This window comes from Anas platyrhynchos, chromosome 5 (assembly GCF_047663525.1).
Source record: "Anas platyrhynchos isolate ZD024472 breed Pekin duck chromosome 5, IASCAAS_PekinDuck_T2T, whole genome shotgun sequence".
NCBI lineage: Eukaryota > Metazoa > Chordata > Aves > Anseriformes > Anatidae > Anas > Anas platyrhynchos.
The window spans coordinates 28490054-28512804 of NC_092591.1; the positions used below are offsets into that span (position 1 = coordinate 28490054).

At 43.7% G+C, this 22751-nt stretch overlaps 3 protein-coding genes and 1 long non-coding RNA gene across 7 annotated transcripts in view; 2 read left to right on the forward strand and 2 right to left on the reverse strand.

Moving 5' to 3' along the window:
- Positions 1 to 801: 801 nt before the first annotated feature.
- LOC113843785 (uncharacterized) lies at positions 802 to 7012 on the reverse strand. Its single transcript, XR_003497548.3, has 3 exons — positions 6519 to 7012; positions 4349 to 4419; positions 802 to 2428 (listed from the first exon to the last, which is right to left on the reverse strand). It is a non-coding gene; the product is annotated as an uncharacterized lncRNA (long non-coding RNA).
- TSSC4 (tumor suppressing subtransferable candidate 4) lies at positions 6224 to 9875 on the forward strand. 3 transcript variants are annotated; one of them, XM_005019757.5, is made up of 3 exons: positions 6224 to 6428; positions 7208 to 7294; positions 7842 to 9875. In XM_005019757.5, exon 3 carries the CDS (start codon positions 7921 to 7923, stop codon positions 8950 to 8952), a length of 1032 nt encoding a protein of 343 aa, XP_005019814.1. In that variant the 5' UTR covers positions 6224 to 6428; positions 7208 to 7294; positions 7842 to 7920; the 3' UTR covers positions 8953 to 9875. The 3 variants fall into 3 exon arrangements, with proteins under 3 accessions (XP_005019814.1, XP_005019813.1, XP_005019815.1); XM_005019756.5 differs by having other exon boundaries at positions 7208 to 7280; XM_005019758.5 differs by lacking the exon at positions 7208 to 7294.
- Positions 9876 to 10024: 149 nt separating this feature from the next.
- KCNQ1 (potassium voltage-gated channel subfamily Q member 1) overlaps positions 10025 to 22751 on the forward strand; it is a 408405-nt gene continuing 395678 nt past the window's right edge. Inside the window, exon 1 of the mRNA XM_072038533.1 lies at positions 10025 to 10434. Coding sequence (XP_071894634.1) covers positions 10313 to 10434 — 122 coding nt within the window. The 5' untranslated portion in view covers positions 10025 to 10312. The remainder of the gene's footprint in view (positions 10435 to 22751) is intronic.
- Positions 11835 to 22751, reverse strand: part of TRPM5 (transient receptor potential cation channel subfamily M member 5) — a 53143-nt gene continuing 42226 nt past the window's right edge. For both annotated transcript variants that reach the window (XM_005019759.6, XM_013099790.5), the window contains exons 21-26: positions 22437 to 22605; positions 21614 to 21792; positions 20176 to 20308; positions 18101 to 18173; positions 13801 to 13891; positions 11835 to 12332 (exon numbers count right to left, since the gene is read on the reverse strand). In XM_005019759.6, coding sequence (XP_005019816.1) covers positions 12232 to 12332; positions 13801 to 13891; positions 18101 to 18173; positions 20176 to 20308; positions 21614 to 21792; positions 22437 to 22605 — 746 coding nt within the window. In that variant the 3' untranslated portion in view covers positions 11835 to 12231. The remainder of the gene's footprint in view (positions 12333 to 13800; positions 13892 to 18100; positions 18174 to 20175; positions 20309 to 21613; positions 21793 to 22436; positions 22606 to 22751) is intronic.

Below are 22751 nucleotides of genomic sequence, written 5' to 3' on the forward strand. Positions count from 1 at the left end.
GGATGCTTTGTGAACCAGGCTTCAGCAGCATGGGTTTTTCCAGCCTCAGCGAGGGGGGTGGCAGGCTGGGGACACATCCAGAATGGTGCTGAGGGACAGCAGAGAGGTTGCTTGCCAGCAGCGGTGGCTGCTGCAATTGTGCCCCCCTCAATGGAAGGGGGCACAGCTGTGGGGGAGCTAATGCGTATTGCAAAAGGGGGTGGCTGTGTTGAAATTCAGGGGAGGGGCTGTGGTGGCAGTACTGGGCATGCCCATGGGGCTTTTAAAGTGACCGAAAATAGCCCAAAATGCCTTCAACTGCCATCCAGCCAGGGGCTGGGCTGTTTTTGTGGCTGGTCTGGTAAGGCCACCGCTGCTGCTGCTGCCTGCCCCTCTGCACCATCAGGGGAGAGCCCTGCTGAGAGTGAGGGAGGAGGCCGAGTGCTGTGATCCCACACCCGCCTTTCCTTCTTGCTGTGTCTTGGACTTCTCGCTGCATTTGAAGCATGGCTGTCCCCGATGGCCCCTGGCCATTGCCTGTGCAGAGAGGGAGGGAGAGCGATGTTCAGCTGCCGCGAAGGAAGGCAAGCCCTGCTCCCTGCTCCTGGCGGCTGTGCCTGTGCTACGAGATCATCCCCATCTGTTGTTCTTTCACTTGTTTACCTGAATGTTAATGGAGTCGGACATAATGACTTCTGGAAAGAAAGAAAAAAAAGAGATTTAAAAACAATAATAATAAAAAAAGAAACAAAGCAAAACCTTCCCTTGTAAGTCGATTTTTAATGATGTGTTGTCAGATCTTGTTTCTTTCCATCGCGTACAGATTTCTGACGTGTCTTCCAAGGGAGCAGGGTTTTCTCTCTCTTGTGTCAAAGCAGAATTCGGGCTGCTTTAGGGAATGCAGTCCTTAGCTGACCTTCTCGGTGGTTTCCCATGAATATGATGCTCTTTGCTTCATGCCTTATAACATTTGGATTGTGGTGCTGTGTTGTTGTTCCAGATGGGTATGAAATTATTCTTACCTCTTCAGAGCTAAGATTAAGCTGATGTGAGTCACTGTCAGACTCAGGATAGTGTTCAACAGTAAGAAAAGCCATAGTGGAAACAAACTGGCAAAGCACAGCGCATATTTGGCATCCAGGCTGTGTGCCTTGGGACATCAGCCTGGAAGCATAGCTAGAATCTTAAACCTTCCCCAGCTAAATGCTGTACCTTGTTTGCACCTCAGGTTTGACTATTAACACTCATGCTCAGAGCCAGATGAATTGTATGTGCTGGTGGGGCTGAGATGCTGAGAGGGAAATGGGCAAACCAGGCCCTTTTAAGGTGCTGTTAATTGAAGACACAGGTTGTGAGTGGAGAACAGCAGTCCTGCGTAGGAGCATGTGAGGCTGCACAGATAAACCACTGCGAGGGGAAAGGGTGGGTGGAAAGCCTGCTGCCCAGTTGTTCTCATATTACACCAACAGCCATGGCTTAGGCTTTTTTTGGAAAAATGTTTCTTGTCCAGAGGATTGAAGGACTTAGGGGCAAGGGCTGACTGAAGGGCCAAGAACTTCAGCTTCCTAGGAATACTACCGTGGATTTTATTTTTATTTTTTCAAACAAGAATTTATGCAAATTAAAAAATTAAAGTGTGAATTTTTCTAAGCTATACCAATTTGGGCTTTTCCCTGTGGAATTCTTCTCTTTCACCCATCTCCCCTAGGTGTTTAGAAAAAAAAAAATCTAGAGTATTTCTCATGGGAGGTTTTGGAAATGTTTCTGCTTTGGCCAGCTCTATTTCCTAAGCCTACTCTGGGCTGATTGTGTTATAAGTAGCAATGTGCCTAATTGTTTCCTACTAAGACAACTGGGACTAACAGCAAAGGTATAAATTGCCGATGTCCATTCTGTACTTAGATGTTGTCTAAGCTCTAACTATGTTTTGCTGTACTCCCACAGGGGAGAAAAAAAAAAAAAAAAAGCCAGCTCTCTCATGGGAGAGCTGTTTACAGCAGAGGTTGCTGCAGGGGAAAGCACCCTCCCGGTTCTCCAGCTGCCAGCTCCACTTGCCTGGCTCAGTGATGAAGGATGTGCTAGTTGCTGTGCTCAGATTCCTGCTCTGAACCACAGTTGCCTTTGCTGCGTATCAGTAGGTGCTGAAGGGGAGAGGCGAACGTAATTAACTACGTGACTAGTGCTTGATTAAGTGATAAGCACAGGCTAGAATCCCCAAATCCTGTACATACTGAACCAAAGTAAAGGTGCAGTGTTAATTTGTGTATTTTTTTGTCTGACCGCTCCTCGGTTTCAGCCTGGAGAGCTTTGTGCTATCCTGCATAGGGCATGAGCTCAGCAGGATGGTGGGTGTATAAAGATGCGCTCTTGGTGCAAACACTTCAGCCAACCTCTGGCAGCTTGTCTGACGCAAGCAGCCCGATGCTTTCCTTTCAGAGAGTCCAGGGAACTGAAGCAAAAAGAAAACACCATCCAGCTGCTAAAAATGCATTTCACATTTCACACTTGCAAATACAACAAAGTGGGCACGTAACTTTGCAACCAGGCATGCAAAGGTGGATTGCTTGGCGTTTCTCCACTGGCTTTACATTAACCAGCTCAAGTGCCAGCAGTTGCAAGTAACATTTCTAATTAGAGTTTAATCACACCTATTTTTTTTTTCCTTTTTTTGTGTGTGTTTCTTGGCCTGTTTCACTAGTGCATTCCCTCATGTTCAAACACAGCTTTGCTAAGCTCTGAAAAGATGTTGGTGTTAGGCCAAGTGAGACTGTTCATGTACAACACCCTGCCTGCAGGCTGCGAGTCAACTGGTAAGAATCCTTCCAGCAAGGTTTAGTGGGGTTAAATGCAAAGCCCTGTGTCAGCTACAATGCAGTGTCAGTTAATGAGTTCCTACAGGCCATGTTCTAACAGAAGGTCTGAGGAGTTTTAGAGTTTTAAGAGTTTTTTTCCAAAAGGTTTACTTCAAGGCCCTCAGCTGCTACAAATGACCTCTTTCAGCTCTTCTCTTCTGCTGGTAGCATCAGGCATGCTGTGGCAAATGATAGAAAAAAGACTTAAGATTTAGGAGAAGGGCTTTTTAGTAAAAATATTCTGTAGCTAAATCAAAATGAACAGTGGCTCCCAACTGCATTTGTTTCTTTTTTTTTTTTTTTTTTTTAATTGAAATAATTGCAGAAAGCATTAACTTTGCAGGACTTCACTTCCCGCTCATGCACGTAGTGTCTCTAGCAGAAAAGAGTTGCAAATCTCCCTACAGGTAGGCAATAACTTTGTTATTGTGAAGAATCAGGTTGATACAGACCTTCATGACCTGCCCTCATTAAAAAAACTCCTTCCACAGGAATTGGTTTTATGTAATCTTAGGGGGAATAAAGCATCAACATGGGTAGAGAACACTGGACTAAATCCAAACTGCCTGCAGGTGGGCCAGGACCAAAGGAAAGTGCAAGGTAAAAGAGGTAAGCAAAGTTTTATGAAAGAGAGAAGCAGTCTCAAGCACTCACTCCACCGCATTTTGAGGCTATTTATAGGCTTCCCTTCCCTCTGCTTTTACCCGTTCTGGCATGGTGCAACTGCATTCTCCTGGCAGAGTGGTGTTCACTACCCTACTTTTGATTTTTGCCTACAGGAAAATGCTCCTTTCCTTCCCCACTTCCCCTCAGGAACTCCAGCACCAGCTGAGCATGGCCACACCAGACTTCCACTCTCATTCTGCGTGCATGTGATGGAGAAAATGCATCTGATTACTCTGTCTGGCCTGTGGTGCCTGCTGGGGAATCACCTGCCAGTTTCCTACAGCCCCAAGGAGAGGGGCAGGCAGTCTCTGCCAGACACCCACCCCAGTCTCTATGCACAGAAGCAGCAGAAGCCTTTAGTGCATGGGCTGGGGCCAGAGCCTGCCAGTGAGCAGCAGAAACAGTTACCAGATAGAGGCCAATGACAGATTTATTTGCAAGACAGGAGCATGAGGCTCCCAGCACTGGGGCTGAAAATGGTTTTCATTTTCACACACAGCTCCCCCACAGGGGGATGCGCTGGCTTCCTGCAGCGGCATGGGGCCATCTCTGCAGAGGAGTCCACGCACTGGATGGTGTGCTTGCTTGGATGATGGCCCGTGCTGCTGCTCAGATCTCCATCTCAGCCTCCCCACCCCTCTTCAAGCCACCTTAGTTCACACTGGCGAGGGCGAAACGCTTTACCATCTGTTCATCTTCAGAGTCTGACTCATTATTTTTATTTCAGCTGTCGCCAAGCAATAGCGAAAATCCCAACACACCAGCATAACCACCAGTGCAAACAGTCTTGTTCTCAGTCAGCAGAGAAAAAAGCAGCTCATCCCTGGCTCTTTGTAGCGTCTGATACTCACCTTCTGCAAAGACAGGAAGGAGAAAAAGGGTACAGACAGCTTCTGAAGTAACCTTGGCCATCAACAGTATCCTGGCCAAAAAAAATAAATAAATAAAAAATCCATGTCATACATTGCTTGTCTCCACCCTTACAAAAACAGGGCATGACACCACTTACTGCACATCTTTTTCTTGCCTATTCCTCATTACCCTCAGAGTCTTGCTGTTGGTGCGCCCCAACACCCCAGACTACATTACACAGAAGTGGTAGCCTTCATCCACGGTTTATGCTTGGCTTCCCTGTCCAACGCCTTCCTGTGCCTGCTTAGTGCCCTCCTTGTATCTGTTCCTGCTCACCTGCCAGAGGACTCTGTTTTCCTCTTATCTTCCCTCCAGCCAGGAACCTATTTGTCCCTCTGTGCCTATACTATATATGTATATACATTTAAGGAAAGGCTCACTAAATGGGGAAACACCTCTAAAGCTGCTGTTTTAAAACAACAGTACAGCTCCAGGCAGACACAAGACATTTTGTGCTAACCTTGCTATTGCTGCCAAATGTATTCCAAAAGGCAGCCTACATTTCATAAATTACTGTAGTTAGCAGCACTCCAGAAGGCAAAAGTACATCTTTTAAATCTGACAATGCAAATGAAGTGGCTGCAGTTTACATTATGGATGACTCACAGTGAGGCCCCTCTTAAAGGGATTTGGCGAGCTTGTCTCAGACACAGACACAGCATCACCTTTAGCACATCCATCTGCAAACAAAACGGAGATGCAACAAGGTACAGGTAACATGGAGGGGGACAGCAATATCAGGTGAAGTGAAGTTGCACAATCATATATATATATATATATATTTTTTTTTTTTTTTTTTCTGCAAAATGATGGCACAGATGAGGGGCTTTGTTTATTGCAAATCAAAACTTTGCATGTTGATCTCTCAGAGTGGGGTGAGAGGCTCCAGAAGCTCATCCCCTCTGCAGTCATTATTTAATTCAGGCATTAATTTAATTCCATTTAATGATGAAGTCCCAGGGACATGCAATCTAGAATGAGACTGGGGCCCGGGGAACGGGTGGGGATGAGGCCAGCAAGCCGCTGCGGTACAGCTTAGGGTAAACAAGCGAAGTATTAAAGCCACTTGGGAAGTATATTTCCACTGTAAAAGTAAACTTCTAGCTGAATGAAGGGGAAAAAAATCAGGCAGTGCTGGGGCCAGCACCAATAAAACATTTTCAGACAGAATTCCACTTCTCGACGCACACACAAAAAAATGTTTTCTGGGACAGAAAATGGAAACTTGTTCCTGGCTGAGCACTGGTTCTACGCCCCTAGTGACTTGGGGTTTTCTGGTTAGAAAATACAAATAATAAAAAAAAAAAGCCTGCACTTCCTCTGAAATCCACACAGTTGCCAAGCCCTAGTGTTCTGATGAGGAAAAAAGGCTCTGTTTGATGTGTTTTTTTCCACACTTTGTCGCGGCAGCCCCCGGGCCATGCAGCAGGGCGGCGGGCCCAGGGCCGCCATTTCGCAGCCCCCGCGGCCCCGGGGCAGGGGGATGCCCCACGGCCGGCCCCGTGCGGCGCCAGCGGATCCCCATTTCCTCACAGACTACAAAATGGCGGGCGGCGCCCGGCGCGGTGCACCTTGGGAGCTGTAGTCCTGGCGTGCCGCGGCGCCGGCGGAGTGAGGCGGGGAAGTTTTTCCTCGCAAAATGTCCCCCCAGCGGGGACAACACGGGAGACTACAACTCCCATGAGGCAAAAGGAGCGAGAGGAGAAGCTCCCGCCCGCTTCCCGCCGCTTTGTCTGCTGGGATTTGTAGTCCGGGCTCCGCGGGCTGCAGCGCTGCAGCGGCTCGAAAGGACTCAATGTCCCAGCGCGCCCCGCGCCAGGGTCGGAGCCGCGGCTTGGAGGAGCGGGCTCGGCGCTGTGAGGAGGAGGAGGCGGTGGCGGGTGTGTGGCGCTGTGGGTGCGGCGCGCTTCCAGCCCCCCGCAGCCAGGCCGGGATGGCGGAGCCCGGCCGGGAGCTTGGCGGGCAGGGAGCCGCCGTCCTGCCCGAGCCGTGCTGCCGTGGCACCGCCGCAGCGAGCCTGTGAGTGCAGGGCGTGCGCGCTGCTCGCCTCGCGGGGTGCCGGCCCGAGGGAGGGAGCTGCCCCTGGAGCCGGCCGTGTTCGCCACTTACACTTCTTAACGCCTCCTTGGGGTCCTGGCTGCTCGTTCGGTCTGATGTAAAGCCAAACGGGTGGATGAAGGGGTTTCAGGTGGCTCTTCCGCGTGTAGGGGTTGCGCTGAGGGACGTGTGCCCAAAAGCAGCCGTTAGTCCCTTCAGTCCCTCTGGCAGAGGCAGGCAGGCCTCACACAGACCACAGCGCTCGGGCGCTCAAATTTTTTAGGCCTTTCTCCATGTTTTAACGCTTCGTGCCAGGCCATCCCTGACTGCAAATGTGGCCTTTCCTTGAAGACATCCCCGTGGTGTCCCTCATCTCTTTTCCTGCAGTATTTATTGCCTGCAATGCATGACTAGCAGTTCGGTATTTTCTCAGCTTTATCTAACACAGTTCATTTACTGATTGTTTGCTGCACCTATAAATTTCAGTTTTATTTTTTTAAAGCCTCTCTTCTGCTCTGTAGAAGAAGGCTTGGCAACACGCATGTGGAGCCTGAGTAAATACAGCGCTGCCTGCCTTATTAGGTTGTGTTGCTCTTTTGCCAAAATCCAGGAATATTTGCACGCTTTTCTGCTAGCTTGAGTTTGTGTCGGATTTGGAACTTGGTTCTGCAGCTTTGGATGATTCAGGGAGAAGGAATTATTCTCAAAACTCATTTTAAAGCTACATTTCCAGAATCTTGATGGAAATGTTTGTTTTCTAGGATGGAAGTGCTGAGATCTTTGGTGGCTTTAACTGACCCTCAGGAGGGGAAGCTGGCCCAGTCTCAAGAGAAAGTGAGTGACCCTAGGTCTGTTTACTGCATCGTTTGAGAAGAACCTTTAATTACGCAGCTCAGCTTAATCTAATAATGTATGAGAACTATTTCCATAATTTGCATTTCTTGGAGCTGAACCGAGGTGTGTATTTGCCAGCTCTGTTTCTCATTGCTTAGCAATTGGTGGTGTGATCTTCGGCCTTCCTGGTTCTTCACAGTTTCCTTTGAGCAGGTGGCAGAGTGATTTAGCCTGTACTGGAACTCAGGCCACAGATCTTGGTGTCTTTTTATTGACTGAACAGCCGACTCTTGCTGACCCTGCATTGCGCTGTCCCCTTGTTTCTAGTGTGCTAGTGCAAGCATAGCATCTGCAATTAGTTTTCTTAATCCAGTGGGATTCATTTCTCAAACTAGTTTACCATGTGATTGCAGGAATCTAGTAATAACATGAGAGCTTAATGCCAAAGAGGGAGCGGAGCTTGCGATATTGTAAAAACAATTATTTTGTACGGCCTAGAATGATAGTCATACATATGATTCTCATTTCACAGCTGAGTTTTCATGATCCTTTGTATTCTAGGCATTAAAGTCGCTGGGTGTTTGGCAGACCATATCTGCAGACATTCCATCAGAGCCCTCGGTGGAGCGATAGCCCCAAGATGGGAGATCAAGATGCCGGTGAACCCTTCCTGGACTTAGTGGCTGGGGCCACTGACTACGAAGGAGCTCTGCCCTCTGACACAGTGTCGCTCAGCGATTCAGATTCTGATGATTTGGGGCTAGATGAAGCAGAAGTCAATACAGTATCTCCAGAGGAGCCACCTGTAGAGGATGGGGATTATGGATCAGAGGACGCCCCTGACCCTTCAGACAGCAGTCACAGATCTCCTGTCCAGCCATTCCATCTGAGGGGCATGAGTTCTACGTTCTCTCTCCGCAGCCAGAGCATTTTTGATTGCCTGGAAGAGGCGGCCAAATTGTCTGTGCCCTCAATGTCTGAAGATAATGTTGTTGACGGGAGGTTCAAACGTCCTTTACCTCCAACTACTGTGTCAAGTAATGTGGTTCCAGAAAACCCTGGAAAGTCAGCTAGACCAGTGCAGGCTCCCAAAATCTCTCCAGCAGTGCCTGACTACGTGGCACACCCAGAGCGCTGGACCAAATACAGTCTAGATGGAGTTTCAGAGTCTAGTGACAAGACTAACAGGACAGTGGCTATGGAATTTCTAAAGGGTCTGAAGAAAAGAGGAGAGGAACAAAGCTCAGCTGCCCAAGATAGTTATACCCCATACTTCAATCAGGATCCCTCCAGCTGTGGAGCTGGGAGGATTGTATTCACCAAACCAGCAAAAAGGGGTGTTGATGGACTAGAAAAGAAAATAGCAGCAGGGGAGGGAGATAAGAAACACACAAAACCAGATCTGAAAGGAAAATCTCTGAAGACTGATGACTTGAGGGATGACGATAAGGTTGAGCTGGGGCACTTAGATGGTGGAAGTAGAAAGGCAGCAGAGGAGGAGGGGTGCCTGATGGTGGGGAACCTGAAGACAGAAGGTAAGCTTAGTGCAAGGTTTAGTGGTGCAGCTGAAGAGCCTTTGGTAGAAAAAGTTGGATTCCATTGCAGTAAGAAGAGGAATAGGAAAAATTTCCGACCCAAAGTAGATGATGAAGGGGAAGAGGAAGAGTCCTGAATGATGGAACAAATTGGAAACATCCAAGAAGTTGTATCATCTTCGGATATGCTTGTTGTTTTTTCTTCCCTACCCGTATATATAAGATGTATCTTTTTGTTTGGGTCAGGGACCCATGTTACGGTGTTTTGTCTAACAGTTTGTATCATAGCCACCCAGGACATTTTATATTGTTAGAAATTAAGCTATCAAAAGTGTGTTACAGACTTTTTTTTAGTGAGAAGTCTGTGGGCACAGGATCATTGCACCCTAGCAGAAACAACAGTGTGCTTTGTTTGCTTGAGCAGCTCCCTGGGGTTTGCTCTGGAGCTGAAGTTATCATGAAAGAACTGTTAGCTAAAACGCTGCAAGGCATCTTATTTACCCCCAAGATTTCAAGCTGTTCCCAAATCCTGTAGAATCCTGGAACACAGGTCATGTAGAGTTTTTTAAACAACAAAAATAAAACCCAGTCTTCCACTAGATTTGATTTCTCCCAGTCTGTGCTGTAGAGGGAAACTTTTTAGAAAATATACCCATCATTGCTATTGAGAGTGAAAGCACAGCATGCCCACTTGTGAGTTTGGAGGCCCACGTGACAATTGGCAAACAAAATATTTTTAAGGTGGTCTTAGTATTTAATTGCATTGGTACATTGAAAACAACAACAAAAAACCTGCCATGTCTCCTGCAGACAGGTACAGCTTAGAAACATCCCAGTGAAGACACACTCTGGACAGCTTCAGTTGTTAGTTAGGCAACATCTTTTCCTCTTAGTGGTATGATGTGGTGTGATGATTTTTGGCCTGTATATCTGTTTATCTTTTCCAGGTGGCACTGGTTCCACATTTCTTTGTGTGGATTTGATGGGAATTGGGTATTTGTATCAGAACTGGATACTTTTTTATTCTTTGGTATTCAATAAATTTTTGGTTGTAGCTTGACTTCTGCATCTCTTTGAAACGTACTGATACTAGTGAAAATGGGGGAGTTCTAACAAATACCGTGTTTATTTGAGAATTGTTTAGAAAATCTAGAATCTAAAAAGTTACTCTAAACTTAATGTTCCATAAACATTTTCTCATTTTCTTAAATTTTAGATTCTAAAGCTCAGTTTTTCAACAATTTGGTGATTTTAGAGTATAGAGAGAATCACCTGATTCAGATCATAATGTCAAGTGTAGTAGTTTTTCATATATAATGCTAATAAGTGGATAGGTTGTTTTTTTTTGTTTGTTTGTTTTCCTATAAATAAGGCTGAAAGATTAAATGCTTTGAAAGGCTTTATTATTTGAAACTAATTCAGTTCACTTTAGATTGACTTTTGCCAGCATTCTAAATTAACTAGCCCTAATGTTAATATTTATAACCGTAATGAAAGATGACTACTTCAGAATATGTGATTATTTTTTTTCTTGCTAGACTGCGCTTGTTCAGACTCCAAAGGATGGTTGAGGAGACTTCTTTCCCTTGGGTGGGATGTCAGCACCTTGCCAGTAACTGGTAGGCCTGAATCATCTGGGGGTTGTGTTTGAATAGATGCATTATTTATTAGCAGAAGAAGAAAATGTAAAATGAGTAGCGTGCCATCTTTTGCAATTCACTTCTTAATTTTAAAAGATGGTATTTGATCGTGAGAATCCAATTCGATGCATGTTAATTAATGGTTCATTGCTAAATACATCAGTTTTTCCAGTACACGTGAATGGGACATAACAAAAATTCCAAACAGACAGAAACTGGTTTCCAGTGGATGATGAATGTACCGGTCACAATAAAAACAGTAGCAGGGAAGCTGCTGTGAAGAGTATGATGTGCTGTGGGTTGTACAGTGAGCATTATTTCCTAACAAAAAATGTAGCAGTGTACACACCCACTGGTTTTGTAACTTCTCATTTGCCTAGGGTGATGAGCGTTTAGTACAGTACCAAAATTGCATCACTGTTAATGTTACCGCTAAGGTCTGGGGCACAGCTGAATAAGCTGGATAAATTTCTATTTTATGAAGGCATAACAATTAATTTCCACTATGCGTCTTTGTAAATAGAAAGGCATTTTGATCAGATTTGAGATTTTTTTTTCTCACCTCTGTATTGAGATACCTGGCAGTAGAGAGAGTTTCCATGCATTTATTTATGTTGTATAAGAGCTGTGTTACAATAGGCGTGAGGAAATTAAGTTCAGCTGAAGCTTATCAGAGTATGACCACAGCCTATTACTTCCCCCTTCCAACAATGGTTATGTTAGTCCAAAGAAATCTCCCATTACAGGACAGTAGTGAGATCCATTTTATTTGTGTAGCTTTCCATACAAAATTAAAATAAAGCCAGCTAACATTTGTCTGCTTAAAAGGTACATGCTAGTTAAAGTAATGCAAAAAAATGGCCAACAGCCCAAATTCTGAGTTTCTAGGAAAATTCTTGTCTTTTTTTTTTTTTTTTTTTGAGCTTTGAGAGAGAAATGTAGAATAAAATCAGAAAAATGCTTGGCTGTAGATGCAAGGGCAAGGTGTCATACAGTGAGCTGACAGAAGATGAGTTTGGCACTAAAACAAAAAAATCAAGCAGCAGGGGCTGCTTGGGGCTGGTGGGAGGGTCACCTGTTTTGTCTTTGGAAATTGACTGCAAGCCACTGAAGACCTGAGGACCATGCAATGAGTTTCTGTAGATGAGTGAGGAGCACTTTAAGGAGAAGTCAGAAAGGGAACATCCCACAGAAGCCAGACTGGGAAGAAAAGATGGTAAGTACAATCATTTGAGGCTGATAAGAACTCTAGGAACTGGATTCATTGTAATAGTTCAGTATCCCAGGCCCTTTCTTTCCTGTGGAAACTTTCTTCAAAAGCAACTTGTAAATGCAAGTTTGCTTTCTTGGCCCAGGAAGCGGGTTGTGTTTTAGCGAGGAAATGATTACCTTTCAAAAGGGAAACTCCCTTGAAAAGAACACAGAAATGTAGACATTGGTGGTGATGAAAGTTTGATTGAGGGTATGCAACGTAGAGAACAAAACACAGGCTATATAGAAAATAAGGTGGTGGTCATCCTGGAGGGGAAGTAGTGCCATTTGTGGAGGGGAGTGTTGGATAAATGACCAAGAAACATCAGGAGGGAAGGAAGGCCAAGAAGTTGAAGAATGCCCAAGAAATCCTCAGCAGTATTAACCATCAGCAGTGTTTGACATCAGGTATGAAGATACTATCAAAGGCTTTGAGATTTGGGTCGTAGGCCTTCATGAAATTAGGGTTTTATTGCTGTAGTAATTCAGTAGTGGAAAAAGTTTAACTCAAATTGAGAATAAAATTTAATTATCAATGTACATGATGTCAGCCTCAGATGGATCTGCATGCTCTTCTTCTTCACCCCTTTCTGGCAAAGGCACTTCGGTGCTGGCATTCATCAAACCTAATAGGATTGTGAAAAAACATATTTCTTAAATGCTTTAGGACAAGGGTTGCATAGCAATGATTACTTAGGAAAATGTAAATGTTGAAAATAATCCACAGGAAGATCATACCGTAGACTGTAGTACTTTGCTCAGTAAATGATAAAAACAAGTGTTTTTTTTTTTCATCTATGTAAGTTTCAGATTGATATACAGTTACAGTATTAAAATATCTGGGGAGCATGCTACAGGATAGTTTGTCTTAGTGGAAAGTTTATAATGAAGCAGCGTATTGAAGTGCTTTATAAACTTGCGAACTTAAGTCAAATTTGAAGTTCTAGTCTGAGAAGCTAGTTGGTGCAAGCTGTTGTAGGACAAAGCTGCAGTTAGGATCAAACTTGATCATTTATCAGTGATCTGCACAGTTTAGTGTATAGGGAAAATTGATAACTCCTTTCATTGCTTTCAGAATATAATAGTTTGCTATGCATGCTGAGTTACTATGAAATAAAATATCTTTCCAGCCTGGCTTTGCTATGTCTAAGTTTACAGTTTGAATTTCATACCTGGTTAAGTATGTTCATAATTCCTCCTGCAGCTGGGTAAATTGCAAACTATTTGTGTTTGTTGTGCCAGTGGTTTGCTACAGGAATCTCGGACAGATCTCATTCCCCACCTCAACCCACGTTGAAGTAAATACAAATGGACAAGGAAAATTGATGGGATCCAAATTACCTTTACACACCTCCATTTACCAGAGTGCTTTGAGGTCTTGTCATGCCAAGACTTAACTAGACTTCCAGCTACTTTTTTTCCCACGTAGTACCTATGTGTTCTGTTTAATGGGGTTTTGATATTATTTTTGTTCAATAGATAGCTATTTCAATATCTACCTATTACTATTTAAGAAAAATATCCAAAATATTTGTTGAGTCAGATATCATGCAGTGGCTGAGACAGTCTGTTTCTGACTCTTAATGTTTTAATCTCCAAACAGTGGAGCTCCAGGACATGGGACTATATTCTTGACAGACAGAAATAGCTGCAGCTCTGAAGGCAGATGAATTGCAGTGATTAAAACAAAGTTGAAGGGGTTTTTCTGTTTCATGATTATTGTTATCCTTAGCAAATGTCTTGGTTATACTGTCTCATTGACTCAAGAAACCCCTAAAACACAGTCCTTTCAAGAAACCAAGTGGCAAATAGATACTTTTCTACATCCTTAAAGTTAGGTGAGATCATTCTAACCTGCAGTGAATGATGGTCCATTCCCCAAAGCTTTTAAATATATTTTGCAAAAGGTAATTTCTTCAAAATATTCATACTTCAGAATGTTTGTTGTTTATATTGCAACTCCTTTGCAGTCCTTATGTGGTTCTTACCTTTGTTGTCATTTTTATTTTTAAATAATAGTTTTATTTAAAAAAAAAAAAACTAAATTGTCTAGTTGTGTTGATTAGTTTTTCCATGGTGATTTCCAATACTTACGTGTATAATCTGGAGCTGGTTGGTTGCACAATAGGTTGGTTTTGGTTAAAGCATCTGCCATTGAAGAGATAACAGCTGTACAGTAGCATATCTACAAAATAGGTAGTGATTTCTACATCAGTTAATTTTCATAGTTATCCATTCTTATCCAATCTTAAATTTGCAGGAAAGACAATGTAGGCAGCAGCATGAAGCAACGTCAGAAATACCACATGTGACTTTTTTATTAGTTTGATTAGAATTAGATGAACTGACTTGGAGGAAGATGAGTATTAAATATCTTCCTTTTTTGTGAGTACATTGCATTATCTCAATCTGGCACAGCCTTATTAAAGCATTTCTCGTGTGTTCCCATTGAACCTGTATTTGTTTTCAGCATTGTTCATGGAATAGCGTGACATTTTTTTTAGGAAGCCATAGAATGGATAAGAAAAAAAGGAGGGAAACTGCAATTGAGATAAACAACTTTCGGTGAGGCCAAAATTACACTGAAGAATTCTAGGGACAAAGAAAACAACGAGAGTTTTACTGTGTAGCACATGGCAATGGTTTTCAGACTGCTTAACAAATGTTTGTTTATGTTTCACAGATCTGTCATCAAAAGCTCGAGATAGGGTTTCCTTCTATTATTTATTTATTGCGCATTTCTATGCCAGACACTTCCTTTTAAGAAGCTGATATGTGGTATCTAACAAAATTAGAAAAACTGATGTCCAAGAAGATTAGTCTCTGTCAAATCAGAAAGCATATGGGTATTTTCAAAGTTGTAATTTCTAAAGTAAGAAAAGGTTGGATGAAAGAAGAATGGAGGGGGTAAGATCAAACATTTGCCTCCAGGGGCAACCTCAAGGTAACAACAGTCCTCAAGGACAACGAAAGCTCACCTGTTAAACACGTGGCTCCGGGGCTGGTGCCTACGCAGAAATCTTGGGTTTTTCGACCATGGGGCAGTTTACTCAGCACCTGGTCTGGTGGCCGTAGACGGGTCCCTATCCTTTAGGGGAAAAAGGATCCTGGGCCAGGAGCTGGCGGGGCTCATTGATAGGGCTTTAAACTAGGTAAGAAGGGGGATGGGGCTGGAGCGAGGACTGTTGGGGCTGTACCAGGGGGAGCAGTGGCAAGGCCGGAGGATAAGGTAAAGGCCCAGCTGAAGTGCATCTACACCAATGCACGCAGCATGGGTAACAAACAGGAGGAGCTGGAAGCCATCGTGCAGCGGGCAGGCTACGACTTGGTTGCCATCACGGAAACGTGGTGGGACCAGTCTCATGACTGGAGTGCTGCGATGCCTGGCTATAGGCTCTTCAGAAGGGACAGGCAGCATGGAAGGGGTGGCGGTGTGGCTCTCTATATTAGAGAGTCTTTCGATGTTGTAGAACTCGAGGCTAGGAATGACAAGATCGAGTCCCTTTGGGTTAGGATCGGCAGGGACAACAAGGCTAGTGTCCTGGTCGGGGTCTGCTATAGACCGCCGAACCAGGATGAGGAGACGGATGAGGAGTTCTACAGGCAGCTGACAGAAGTTGCGAAATCGTCAGCGCTTGTACTCGTGGGGGACTTCAACTTCCCAGACATATCCTGGAAGCACAACACAGCCCAGAGGAAGCAGTCTAGGAGGTTTCTGGAGAAAGTGGAAGATAGCTTCCTGACGCAGCTGATTAGTGAACCTACCAGGGGTGGTGCCCTGCTAGACCTTCTCTTCACAAACAGAGAAGGACTGGTGGAGGATGTGATTGTCGGGAACAGTCTTGGGCAGAGTGACCACGAAATGGTGGAGTTCTCTATTCTTGGCGGGGCCAGGAAGGGAACCAGTAAAACCACTGTATTGGACTTTCGGAGGGCTGACTTTAGGCTGCTCAGGACACTGGTTGGTGGAGTCCCATGGGAGGCGGTTCTGAAGGGCAGAGGGGTTCAGGAAGGCTGGGTGCTATTCAAGAGGCAAATCCTAATGGCACAGGAGCGGTCTATCCCCATGTGCCCAAAGATGAGCCAGCGGGGAAGACGACCAGCCTGGCTCAACAGAGAATTGTGGCTTGAGCTTAGGAGGAAAAAGAGGGTTTATAATCTTTGGAAAATTGGGCAGGCCACTAGGGAGGACTATAAGGATGTAGCGAGGCTGTGCAGGGACAAAATTAGGAAGGCCAAAGCTCATCTGGAGCTCAAGCTGGCTACTGCCGTTAAAGATAACAAAAAACGCTTTTATAAATACATCAACACAAAAAGAAGGACTAAGGAGAATCTCCATCCTTTACTGGATGCGGGGGGAAACTTAGTTACAAGAGATGAGGAAAAGGCGGAGGTGCTCAATGCCTTCTTTGCCTCAGTCTTTAGTGGTAAAACCGGTTGCTCTCTGGATACCCAGTACCCAGAACTGGTGCAAGGGGACGGGGAGCAGGATGTGGCCCTCACCATCCACGAAGAACTGGTTGGTGACCTGCTACGGCACTTGGATGTGCACAAGTCGATGGGGCCGGATGGGATCCACCCAAGAGTACTGAGAGAACTGGCAGAGGAGCTGGCCAAGCCCCTATCCATCATTTATCAGCAGTCCTGGCTATCGGGGGAGGTCCCAGCTGACTGGCGGCTAGCAAACGTGACGCCCATCTACAAGAAGGGCCGGAGGGCAGACCCGGGGAACTACAGGCCGGTCAGTTTGACCTCAGTACCAGGGAAGCTCATGGAGCAGATCCTCTTGGGAGTCATCATGCGGCACTTGAAGGGCAAGCAGGCGATCAGGCCCAGTCAGCATGGGTTTATGGAAGGCAGATCCTGCTTGACGAACCTGATCTCCTTCTACGACAAAGTGACGCGCTGGGTGGACGAGGGAAAGGCTGTGGATGTGGTCTACCTTGACTTCAGCAAGGCTTTTGACACCGTTTCCCACAGCATTCTCCTCAAGAAACTGGCTGCTCTTGGCTTGGACTGGCGCACGCTTCGTTGGGTTAGAAACTGGCTGGATAGCCGGGCCCAGAGAGTTGTGGTAAATGGAGCCAAGTCCAGTTGGAGGCCAGTCACTAGTGGCGTCCCCCAGGGCTCGGTGCTGGGGCCGGTCCTCTTTAACATCTTCATCAATGATCTGGATGAGGGCATTGAGTGCACCCTCAGTAAGTTTGCAGATGACACCAAGCTAGGTGCGTGTGTCGATCTGCTTGAGGGTATGAAGGCTCTGCAGGAGGATCTGGATAGGCTGCACCGATGGGCTGAGGTCAACTGTATGAAGTTTAACAAGGCCAAGTGCCGGGTCCTGCACCTGGGGCGCAATAACCCCAAGAAGAGCTACAGGCTGGGAGAGGAATGGCTGGAGAGCTGCCAGGCAGAGAAGGACCTGGGAGTGATGGTGGACAGTCGGCTGAATATGAGCCAGCAGTGTGCTCAGGTGGCCAAGAAGGCCAACGGCATCCTGGCTTGTATCAAAAACACTGTGACCAGCAGGGCTAGGGAGGTGATCGTCCCCCTGTACTCGGCTCTGGTGAGGCCGCACCTCGAGTACTGTGTTCAGTTCTGGGCCCCTCGCTACAAGAAGGACATCGAGGTGCTTGAGCGGGTCCAGAGAAGGGCGACGAAGCTGGTGAGGGGCCTGGAGAGCAAGTCCTATGAGGAGCGGCTGAAGGAGCTGGGCTTGTTCAGCCTAGAGAAAAGGAGGCTCAGGGGTGACCTTATCACTCTGTATAAGTATATTAAAGGAGGCTCTAGCGAGATGGGGGTTGGCCTGTTCTCCCATGTGCCTGGTGACAGGACGAGGGGGAATGGGCTAAAGTTGCGCCAGGGGAGTTTTAGGTTAGATGTTAGGAAGAATTTCTTTACTGAAAGGGTTGTTAGACATTGGAACAGGCTGCCCAGGGAGGTGGTTGAGTCACCATCCCTGGAAGTCTTCAAAAGACGTTTAGATGTAGAACTTAGGGATATGGTTTAGTGGGGACTGTTAGTGTTAGGTCAGAGGTTGGACTCGATGATCTTGAGGTCTCTTCCAACCTAGAGATTCTGTGATTCTGTGATTCTGTAAGAAGTGAACACTTCTCAAGTAGACTAGCAAAATAGAACAGGAAATGCTGTATTCCTCTTTTTCTTTTTTATGAGAGGTTAGAAATGTTTCTTTATGTAGTTATCATTACGGATAAAACAATAAGGAAAATGAAGTCATAATACAGATCCATTTCTTCATCCTTTTATCCCTGAACACGGTACCAAACCACCATCAAATACTACCAGCAGTGATTAAAAATGGCCACACAAAAAATGAAAGAAACATTGAAATCCTAAATCTGATATAAATGTAAATGCCTACAAAGCTATTACTTACCTGGGATTCTATGACTTTAAGCCGCCTTTCTTGTTCTTTCAACCCACTAAGGTATTTAGATAAATTATCCACCCTGTGGAAACAAAAATGATGTGCTGAGTGAAAAGGAGAGGCCTCAGATGAAATCCTAAACCACAAAAAACGAGTAACTTACTATGTCTTTGACCCCTTGCTTGCAGTTCTGTGCTGCTGGGATATCCTGGAGCCCCCTAAAAGTTCTGTCTTTTTCAAGGGTTCCTGTAAGTATTTACTGAAAAGAGCAGCATTTCAGTCATACCTCTCCCATGCATACTGCCCAAGGGCTCCTCATAAACTCATACAGATTAAAGCAGCCGCTCAGTCCCCTCTGATGTGGAAATTAAGGACTGCAGTAAAGAGCCATAGGTCCAGCTCTGTCTTTCTAGTCCTTTATTAGTCCATCCACGCCAAATGTAAACTGATTCTAGCATGAAAATTTATGCCATAATATTTATTCCATTAACACAGGGCTGATGAGCCACTTGATGTATTTAAGGTTTCATTTTCAGACACTGATTTGATGTTCAAATCCCTTTTTCCACGCAGTCCAAAGGGACCATGTAGAGAACTTGAATATGGTCCCTCCAAATCAAATTATTCACCCATCTTCTACATAATTTACCTCTTCTCCCATCAGTTTCTTATTCCTAGCATCCAGTTCCCCAAAGACTCCTTAAATCCCTCTCTGCTTTGTCCTAACTACTATTTAAAATTTTCCCTTTAACAAGTCATGTTGCACTCAGGTCTATGAGAAAAGGCTGTTTTGCTGGGTGTATCTAATGTATTTTGGAATTGGTTTACTGCAGAGTTCAGTGAATAGCTTTTGGAGGGTTCTGTAAGATTTCAAATACACAAGTAAGTTTGCTGACACCTGAGAAATAAGATTAGTGGTGGTCATCTGAACCTCTTTCAGTCTCTGCTATATCTGAAATCATGCCCTTTGTTTAGAAACAATTACATGCTTATTTATTGTTTGACCTGGGCAATTAAGCTCTTGCTTATTCTTAGGGCCAAAATCCTGTATTTTGTCAGTGACTTGTGTATGAGCATAAAGTTAAAACCAAATAATCTAAATTATTATGAATTTAGAGTCTGTTAGATTAGAGGGAGAAGAGTATTTCCCAATAATATACTCAAGTGGGCTGGTCTGGACTCCAGCTATTATGAATTAGATGAATGTTTTGAAAGGCAAAGCACAGAAAGAAAACACAGCACAAGAAGATTACAGCAGAACTTTGTAACAACTTTCACACCCACTGTGACTCCATTTGAAATCAGATTTACTGTAAGACGAAACACTTGAACCAGGTGTTAAAAGCTTATTCAAAGAAGGCTTTGCTGTGTGGCTTCTCGTGTTGTCTTAGATGTTTTAGTTTTCCCTGTATGTATCTATCTTGTGTCTCACTTAAAGGAGTAAACTTCCAAGTAATAATTTTGTATTTTAATTCATCAGAATACTAAACCAATTTAGGTGATATTCCTATTGGGAAGATATTCTAGAGAAATATTGAAATGGAGATCCAGTTAATAAAATCTAATTCCAGAGTTCATACCAGGAATTTCTTGTGCAAAACATTAGTCTTATGTCATAAAGCCATAAATAGTACTTCTCCTGTATTTGCAGGCTGGGGATAATTCCAGAGATTTTAAACTTTCATTCAAAAGTCTAAACCTCTTTCTGTTTTGGAAACAACAATTTCACAGGATTTTGATCAATGTTTTGTTTCCAGTACTGCTGTATTCCTACAGGGGATGGAAGTACATGCTCTGCAGTACAGTAAAAGAACTGTTCTTCCATCATTTCTTTATGAATATGATTTTCATTTGAGCTTGACTGCAAGTTTGCCTGGAGCTTACAGGTCTGTAATTGTACATACTTCAGGAATGTGAAAGACTCTTCTCATTATTGAAGTGATGCTGCCTTGTCATGTTTTTCATGCAATGAAGAACTGCGTTCCAGTTGGTCTCCTCATATAAGTGTTACAGTACCCGAATATTTGTCTCATGCAAATTTGAAGACCTGAAAGGTTCACTTAATATGGTTCATAATAACATACTTGTTAGATGTGGCCTTCAGCCTTTCTTCATTGCTTTCTTTCCTTTCTTGTTCAAGGTTTACAAGATAATTTTCTTTTTGTACCAGCTCCCAGGTTATGATTTTTTGATCTAGGCCAACTGGAAGATCTCTTTCTATAGGGGGGAAAAAAGATATTAAGAACTGTATTTTGCTCCCTTTTTCCCTATAGTAATTTATGTAATGAAAGGCTGCTAAATTAAAGAAAAATCAAGTATTGCTTTGCCATTGCAGGAGTGACAGGCTATGAAGATTTATTGTAAAATAAGTATTTTCTACATTTTTTTTTTCTTGTGATGGAAGGTGATAGACCTTTTGCAGCTGGATAAGGGTCCTGAGTTTTCTGAAGAATAGCACAGGCCAATTTCAGTGATTCCATTTAAACTCATTTAGGACATTACTGGACTTCTCACATACTGTTTAATGAGCAAAGCTTTACATTCAGATGCACTTTATCATCTAAGCTTCTTTATTAGAACAATTATAAATAGGAAAGAACTGTGAAAAATCCCTCCACCTTAAAGTGTAGATCTGTTGGCTGTTGTTGTCATCTTACAAAGCAAACCAAGTGGCCCAGCCAACAGAAGAGCTCAGTTTCAGAGATAACTTGAACATACCAGTTATGTATCTTCCTAAAGTCTGTTAAAAGAGCACAAGAGCACATTTGCTGCGTGCTCCGAATACTACCAAGGTTAGACCCTGATCAGGCAGGTACTTGCTTTCTTGGAGGGGAAGAAGCTTCAGCAGTGCATGCGCCTTAATAGCCAGAAGGTGTGTGTGTGACAGGAAGCTTAGTCTAAGGGCTCTGAACATCAATTCTGCTCCAAAGCCCATTATCAGTCTGTGCATGAGGAGGAAATAGGCTTGTTATCAGACACCATTAAACTATATATACCAAGTTTGCAGTCACTATAGGAAGCTTCTAAATGCCTTCTGTTATTAATTAAACTTCATCCTCCTTTTTAATGACAACTTTTAAGGGGATGATCATTTCTCTAAATGTATTCTTTCTCTCTCTGTAATCTGTGCATTGGGAAATTCTACTGAACCCAGCAGATTTCAGACTTCATATGCACTTTCAGGGTTGTCCGTTTTTAATTACTAAAATTTAAGAGCAGATCAAATAAATGGTTATAATTTATTCAAACTATACATTTTTTTCTTCAGAAATCAAATCCCTTCAACCAGTTCTGTATCATAACTATGTTGCACAAAGAAAGACATTGTGGGAAACTTTATAGTACAGGCTATGTTATAAACATTAATTTGTCATGTGTATTCTCCTGGCACTTTTTGTTAAAGATAATCAATTATGGCTCTTAGCTTATGAAAATCTTACTTGCTCCTCTGTTTGGCTTATGCAGCATACCTTTGAAACAGCATCAGGGTCTCCAGTTAATAGACATTTGTTAGCTACTTACCCAGATGTTCTTTTTTATGTTCCTTTTTGTTGAAGATTATTCTGAGAACCAGAGTTATGTGGTTAATAATGATAAATGGTGGTGCTAAGGCAGGCCGTCCGTGATATTCAACAATCAGATTGTAGCGCTGAAGCTTCCAGAAGATGTCTGCATTGCCCTGAACAACTTGAAAAGTGTAACTGTAAAGAAAAAATTACAGTTTTTATCTCAACAAGCTTATCATTACAAATACAAAATACAGCCCCAAGTTTCCTTTAATAAAAGAGCAGGAAGGTCAGCAAGTAGTGTTAATTTAAACTAAAGATTGTGCATTTTTTTAGATATTAAAATAATAGCAGTTGCAGTCTTCAAATGTTAAAGAAATACTAGTGTATTTTTTTTTTTAAAGAAAGGTAATTCCAATTCACTCCATCAAGATTGGCAAACATGCCATGTCAGTTCTTCAACCAAACCAATCATCATTAATCATGTTGACATTAAGAGTTTCCCCTTTGTGCAGATTATCCGCTGTTAATTCTGCCAAGTTTACAGCTGTTTTGCACCTGTGGACTTCTCCTGCAGCACAGCCAGGGATCCACACCCTTCTATGCATGTTTAATTGATTTTTTTTTACAGTAGAAGATGCTTCTTCTTGTCTTTAATGTGGCTAGAGTAAAGATAATGACAACTATATGATCATAAAAGTCTACCTATCAACCCCCAAATAATATTAGGAAAACTGTTAGTGTATTCCAAAATGAGTAGCCAACAGCAATGTAGTAAACTCTGGCATTCAGTTGAACTTTTGCCATCTCTGTTTGAAACCTGCTGAAATCACTCTTACCTGAACATAGCAATCAGGAGGTTCATAAGGAGAACGTTTGTGACTAGTAGGAAGATAACCAGCAGAAGTATGACAAGCCAGTTGGCGTAGTTGTTAGGACATGATGGTGAGTTGTCCTGCAGAATCTGCAATGGATTAAGCGTACAGTTCCGGGGAAACACTCGTGATGCTGCAAAGAGAGGTAGAGAAATATAGTTGTGACAAATCCTGCCACACGTATTTCTTAGAGTGGAGACAAAAGTTTTGCGTTTTGGTGAGGAAAATTTCTTACGTTCAACAGAAAAGGGCAGGAATTACAAATTATTCCTGAAGTTT